General features: G+C 55.0%; 1 protein-coding gene across 2 annotated transcripts; it reads left to right on the top strand.

The window, feature by feature from the left end:
* The first annotated feature begins 11 nt into the window (after nucleotides 1–11).
* On the top strand, nucleotides 12–3917 carry NCDN (neurochondrin). 2 transcript variants are annotated; one of them, XM_005509632.3, is made up of 6 exons: nucleotides 12–358; nucleotides 719–1705; nucleotides 1926–2152; nucleotides 2329–2553; nucleotides 2745–2887; nucleotides 3209–3917. In XM_005509632.3, the coding sequence occupies exons 1-6, from the start codon at nucleotides 257–259 to the stop codon at nucleotides 3643–3645; spliced, it is 2121 nt and encodes a 706-aa protein (XP_005509689.2). In that variant the 5' UTR covers nucleotides 12–256; the 3' UTR covers nucleotides 3646–3917. The 2 variants fall into 2 exon arrangements, with proteins under 2 accessions (XP_005509689.2, XP_064897689.1); XM_065041617.1 differs by lacking the exon at nucleotides 12–358 and adding an exon at nucleotides 406–612.
* Nucleotides 3918–6661: the final 2744 nt, after the last annotated feature.

Below are 6661 nucleotides of genomic sequence, written 5' to 3'. Positions count from 1 at the left end.
AGCGATTCGGGGCGGGGCGGCACCGCCCTCCCGCAGCCAGCGGGCCAGCAGGCCGCGCAGCCACAGGTGATTTGCCCACAGGCCGCACGGAGGAGGTGGCTTCGGGGGCTGCACAACAAGACGGCAGGCGATTGGTTAGCGATGAGGAGGCGGCACGCGGATTGGCTGAGAGCCGGCATGTGGCTTTGGGCGGCCGGGCGGAACAGCGGTGAGGGAAGGGACTGAGAGACAGCGAGTGCCGCGAACCCACCTGGCCATGGCCGCGGGCTCCGGAGACGGAACCGCGACGCTGAAGAGGTGTCTCGGTGTCCTCAGAGACGCGAGAAACGACAGTGAGCAGTTCGCAGCCCTGCTGCTGGTAAGAAAGCGCTGCGTGGCGGCGCCATCGCCTCGGGAGCAGACAGGGGGGCGGAGAAACCGGCCGCTGGAAACGGGAAACCTCTGGTGCTGGGGACTTGGGGACAAGGTGCTTCAGTGCCCTGGTGTGCCCGTCAGCAAAGTGGAGGGAGCCCGGCCTCGGCTTGGGCCTGCTGAGGGCTGGTCAGCGCGGCCACACTCCTGAAGCAGCCTGGTGAAGCCCTCGATTAGCACTCAGACCAAGCACCCAGCTCAGTGAGTCCTTCTCAGTACTAATGAAAGTTGTTTAAGGCTTCTTACCTGCCTGTTCAATCCTATAAATTTAGCAATGCTATGCGCTCACCCCTCACTTGTCTTGCAGGTGACCAAAGCGGTCAGAGCTGGAGAAGTGGACGCCAAGACCCGTCGCCAGATCTTTGACGCGATTGGGTTCACGTTTCCAAATCGCCTGCTGCTCTCCAGGCAGCCCCCGGCCGGCTGCCCCCCGCACACCTTCCGCGCGCTGGGCCTGACGCTCTTGGCGTGTTTCTGCACTGACCCAGAGCTAGCTGGGCACTCCCAGATCCTGAACAAAATCCCGACCTTCAATGACATCCTGGTGTCCCCCTGCGATCCAGACGGCACGTCCATGATCGATGATGTGTACCAGTGCCTCAGTGCTGTCATGGCCACTGCCAGGGGCCCCAGAGAGCTGGTGACCAAAGGGACGGTGTGTGCCCTGTGCCAGGCCTATGTGAAGAGCGGTTATGGCTCCGACCGTGCTTTGACCCTGCTCTTGGGGCTGTTGGCTGTAGCAGAGGCAAAGTGCTGGCAGAGAGATGCTCCACACCTCCTGGCCGTGCTTAGCAAGCTCTCCGATGATTTCCTCAAGGCTGAAGACATGACCAAATTTGAGCTGTGTGAGGTTCTGCCTCACTTCGTCCCCCTGTCGCCACCACTCACGCAGGACCCACAGGGCCGCGAGTGCCTGCACAGACTTTCCAAAGGGCTGGCTGACATCTTGGGCAGTAAACTCAGCCAGTCGCAGCGGGACCCTGCTCTGAAGCTCGCTGCCTGCCTCGTGCAGGCCTGCGGGTCAGAGTGGATCCCAGCAGGGAGTGCTGGAAGCAAGTTCCTGGCCTTGCTGGTGAACTTGGCTTGTGTGGAGGTCCGCCTGACCCTGGAGGAGCCAGATCCCGTGGAGGCGGAGGGGAAAAAAGAAGTGGTGACAGCCTGCTATGTCCTTATCGAGATGGGGATCCAGGAGTGTCTGAGAGAAGAGAAACCACTGCTGGAAGACGTGCAGAAAATACAGCTCATGAGGATCATGGAAGAGGCATTTGGAGCTGTAATATTCTACTTAAGACAGGTGATGCAGGCTTTCAAGCAAAGACCATGTTTTTGTGGGTTTCTGTGGGAGGGTTTGACAGCTGTTTGCTGGGATGCTTCATGGGTGCTCAGCAGCTCACGGCCATGGCTCTGTAGAGAAAGATGTGCACATTGACCCACTGTGGTTTTCATACCTGCGATAGCTCAATGGGACAGCAGCCTTAATATGTCATTTTCCATCTGCTTGCTTCTTCTTGCAGGTTAAACAGGAGGAGCTAGAAGATCCTTTCATATTTGCTTCTGTTCGAATCCTTGGAGCATGGATGGCAGAAGAGACATCCTCCCTCAAGCAGGAAATCTGTGAGCTCTTGCCTTTCCTTGTTCATTATGCCAAGAAGCTTTTCCAAGAGGGCAGCACAGCTGCGAGTCTTCCTCAGCCGGAGCTGGTCAGCACTGAGGGCTCTAACTTACCCCGGGATGCTCTGAGGTGCATATTTTAAGCACAGAGTTGATGCATTTTAGCGCAAACCTGCTCAAATCTGTTTCTATTTTCCCTTCTTCCTGCAGTGCCTATTCTGGGACTCTTTTTTTCCCCCCAGATGGATGTAAATGCAGGAGTTAGACCCATTCTGTCTCATGTTCCAAATTTCTTTCCCCTTCCAGGTTTCTGCTACCTGGCTTTTGCCATTTAACAGCAGAGGACAGGCCCCGGGACATCCTCGTCGCAGCAGGGGCACCAGCACTGCTGTTCGAGTACTTCCTCCATCAGTGGGAGCTGCTGACCTCCGAGCCCACATCTCCAACTCCACTGACAAGCGCTGAAATGAGTCTACAGACCCTGTGTGGGATTTTCCTTAACCTGGTCGTGACTGCACCAGATCTCATCAGGTAACAGGACCACAGGAGCTGGCTTTAAGCTTCTCGGTGGGAAGAAAGAGAGGGTGTTGTGAAGTGAGCTTACAAGATCCCTTTTTCAACACCAGTTACATTACTTTTTTGGTCCAGTATTTAGCCTTGATATTTTCAGGTGCTTCTGGCTCTGCTCAAGAAAAGCATCTCAGGGTTTGTTTTCTCTCCAGGCGAGACAAAACCTTTTCCTCCTTGATGGACATGTTGCTGAAGTCTCTTCCACTGGTGCTGCCCCAGAAAGATCACCTGGTTCTAGCAGCCAACTTTGCCACGCTGGGTCTGATGCTGGCCAGGATTCTTGCCAGTCCAGCAGGTAAGAAGAGTTCCCGCTGGCAAAGCTGCGTGTTGCTCTGCGTGGGCAAGGCCAGGTCTGGGTGGCTGGGCTGGAGAAAGCAAATACAAGGAGAACAAGGTCCAGTTTCCGTCATTGGAAAAGTACAAACCCAAAAATCTGGAGGAGCAAGGAATATAGAGAAAAATTCAGCAGGGTGATGGGTTGGGATTAAGAGATTTCCAGGTCAGGAGGATGGTATTCTGCTCTCCCCAAAAGCCCTGCCGCAGACAGACCCACCGGAGGGTCCCTCCTTTGGCCAAGCAAGCTTTGTATAGAGTCATCATTCCCTTTTTCTTGCAGTTCTCCAGGGGACTCAACCCGCCAAGGAGTTTTTTGGAGCCGCCATTCGCTTCCTATCGCAGGCCCACACCGCCCAGGCGGAGCCCGGCAGCGACACCTTGGCCATGGCCGTGTCTCCCGCCTACAGCAGCGCCTGGGCCGAGCTCCGCGAGCTGTGGCTGCTGGGGACGCAGGCGCTGGCGGGCTGCGTGCCGCTGCTGCCCTGGCTGCCGCAGGCCGTGCTGCAGGTGCGGTGGCTGGAAACCCTCGCAGACCTACTGACCCGCGTCGATCCAGCCTCGGTGGATTTTGAACTCATTGCTGCGTTCCAGGGCGTGTTGGTAGAGCTGGCCAGAGCCAGCAAGGCGTGCAGGGACGTCATCGTGTCACACCACGGTGGGGAATGGGCCAACCTTTACGGAATGGCAGCTTTGGAGCAGTGTCTGTCTGAGCAGTGAAGAGCCAGCAGCGGGAAGACACCTGCGCAAGATCTGTTCAACACCCTTCGGTGCCAGATAGGGACAAAAAACCCCACATTTAAATGACAAAACTTTATAAAACTGGAGTGATGCAGCAGAGCTCAGTGGGATTTGCACTGTCCACAACCTGCTGCACAGAACCATTGCTGCCCCAGAACATTTCAACATGCACCTGCTTGACCTGTAATATTTATTTTTGCAAACAGCCTGTTTTATTATTAAAGGTGTTTCCTCTTGATTCATTTTTCAAACTCCCGCAGTGTTGGGATTTATTTCTGCGCAGCTTTCCTGCCTCTCCCTTTAACATGCTTCCAATTTTGTCACAGTGAGTCCTTCAGGATGTCCCCTTAATTTCTGTCAAGAGGCCTGCAGGTGTTGGTACAGAACCCTGTCATTACACCTAGAGAGGTGCAAAAGGTGGGAACAGGAATAACTTTAACAGATGGCAGCAAGAATAACTCTAGCTTGGCACAGACCTGTCCCCCTCAGGGTAAAGACGCACCAAGGCCCTTTTGCCGTGCTGTGGGGTGACCCCCCTGCTCTTATGCGCAACCTGTACCATCATCCCAAATTTATGCCTAGAAAACCTTCACAGCAGCGCTCACTGTGGCCTGTTTTGCCCTGTAAAACACCTGCACAAGGTGCAGCCATGGGGATTTGTGTTTGCTCAGGCTCGCTCGCTCCAGGGCTGGGATGTACATGGGGAGTTTACCGCTCCTGCAAGGCAAGGGGTGCGAACCGCAAAGGCTCTAGAGCATTCGTCTATGGACTGGAAGAGCAGAAATGGGTGAATTACACAACGCCAGCTCCCTGCAGACCGAGGAGTAGTTTGCTTTGTGGAGGAAAAAGACCTGATGTAAGAAAGTACACACACGTACGAGGGGGGAGTCAATCACCGTGCAGCCTGTGCCGGCAGCTGGGGAGCCTGAACACATAAAAACCCCAGAAAGAGCAGCAAGGTGGTGTGAGCATTTCAGAGCTGGGCTGGTGGAGAATGACTCGGCTGGGCCCGGGAGGATTTTCCACCAGGTGTCAGTCGAGGAGCAATTTGGGAGCTGCAGCCTCACCAGGGAGCAGCTTTGCGGCCAAACCACGGCACTGATCCCGGCTGCACCCAAAACTCAGGGTGGGAGGCTGTGGAATCGTCTCATTGAGACAAAAATCGAGTGAGGAACTGTCTCAAAAGTATGGCTGATCCTGGGTGCGTTCCTGCTTTATACCATAGTTTCAGTTTGTTGCTTTATGCAAGCAAACACCTTACACAACTAGAGAGGGGGCGTCTGCTGTTGCTCAGGAAAAGTATCTTTCTGATCTTTCCAGCTCAGCCCTGAAAAGTTAATGCAAGTTGGAACAAGGGTAGGTCCTACCAGAAGAAAGTGATGCGAGCCAAAGAGGCAAATGAGCCTCCTGGCCCTGGAAAAGAGCAGAGCTCTGCTGGAGCGTGGGCTGGGAGAGTGTCCCCAGCCTGCCAAGAACACCTCATTCTGCACCGCGGGGAAACAGCAGCACCTTGGAAGAGGCAGAAACACACTTCAGATTGTCAGAAAAAAAAAACATCCAAACCCTCAAACACTTTACCTTCCACTATTCCCAGTCTGTATGTTCTTCTGCCTCTGCTCAAAGGGTACGGGTTTCCCATTAATGAAAGGCTGTTGTTAGTGCTAATGAGCGATACGTGCCTGTATCAGCAGGAGGGTACTCACCTCTCTCCCCCCAGTGCTGTGCGGGGCTCGCTGTGGTTTGCGGTGCTGGCTTGACTGTTGTTCATCCCTGTGGGCAGTGGTAGGAGCTTCCCCAACACCTGAGCAGAGATCCTGGCCTGCCAGACCCTGCCCAAGCCCAGAGCAGTCCTAGACCAAGAGCCTGTGGGCTGCTGGCCTTTAATTCCCAGGCAGGGTCTCTGGGAGCAAACCAAGAGCCTGGGGACATCCTCCAATTTACCCTTCACCACATCCCAGTCGGCTTTGGCCACCAGCAGGTGCCTGGGGAAGAGCACCTGTCCCTCATTCTCATGGTCTTCAATGGAAAGTCCCATCAGGTGTGGGAAGGACCACCCATGCCAGAGCTGGACCCTCCCAGAGACGCCGATGGCTCATCGTACACTTGTTTCTTTGCATAACACAAACCACACTCCTCTGGGTGGCTCAGCCTTGTGTAAGGGAGGTGGTGCCCCAGCAGCCTGGCCAAAGCTGCGAAGGCTGCAGGGTCCCTCCGCGGTCACCCCTGGCTTTGTGAGCCCAACCACAGGCTCTGCCACCAGCACCTGGCATCTGAGGGCATCAATCCCCTAGTGCCAGGGATGTGGATGATGGCATCGCCTAATGTCCCTTGTCTGCCACAGCACTTCCAGATCCTGGCACAGAGAAAGATTTCAAGGCCCAGAACAAATTGTGTTTTATCTCCTGGTACATTTTCAACACCAGGGTGAGCTCTCTGGGTTGATTGTTCACTGTGGCTTGGACAAGATGGATAAGACTCCAGAGCAGCACATGCACATTCTGTTTCACTTTGACAGCTTAAATGTCATAATGCCATTGCAAACCCAACTGTGCCATACATTATCTTACAGTGTTTATTCGTATCACCCCAAAAGCACTGCCAATAAAATTAAATATTTCATAAGGCTGCTGCATTACAGAACCAAGCGCAGCCCCCTCCCACAAACCTCTTGCCACAAGATGTCACAGGGGCTCTGGGGGTGCGAGGGGGCTGCCCTGTTCCCTGCCCACCTATTGCCAGGGTCCCTGTGCGTCTCCCCAAAGCCCTGCCTGGCTCTCCAGCCCCACAACAAGGAGCTTCCTTCCCCACCCGTAGTCCAAATGTGGGAAATCACAGGAGCAACCCGCGTTTCTCTGAGGTGCCGATAGGAGCCGGGCTTCTGGGGAAGAACCAGTTCATCTCTGCCTGGGGCAGAGACCTGTGCTCGCGTACTTTTGCCTCCATGCCCCTGCTGCCCTGCTCGGCAGGTATTTTGGCTGCTGAGCCCCGAAAGCAG

Source organism: Columba livia, chromosome 26 (assembly GCF_036013475.1).
Source record: "Columba livia isolate bColLiv1 breed racing homer chromosome 26, bColLiv1.pat.W.v2, whole genome shotgun sequence".
Lineage (NCBI taxonomy): Eukaryota > Metazoa > Chordata > Aves > Columbiformes > Columbidae > Columba > Columba livia.
Note: the sequence above shows the minus strand (reverse complement) of the source record. Positions and strands in the feature narration are given on the sequence as shown.

Excerpts from the sequence above, each read along its gene's own strand:
- NCDN (XM_005509632.3), top strand. The coding sequence starts at position 257 with ATGGCCGCGGGCTCCGGAGACGGAACCGCGACGCTGAAGAGGTGTCTC. Across the intron at positions 1,706-1,925 it reads TAATATTCTACTTAAGACAG|GTTAAACAGGAGGAGCTAGA; the intron begins GTGATGCAGGCT and ends TTCTTCTTGCAG. Across the intron at positions 2,888-3,208 it reads GATTCTTGCCAGTCCAGCAG|TTCTCCAGGGGACTCAACCC; the intron begins GTAAGAAGAGTT and ends TTTTTCTTGCAG.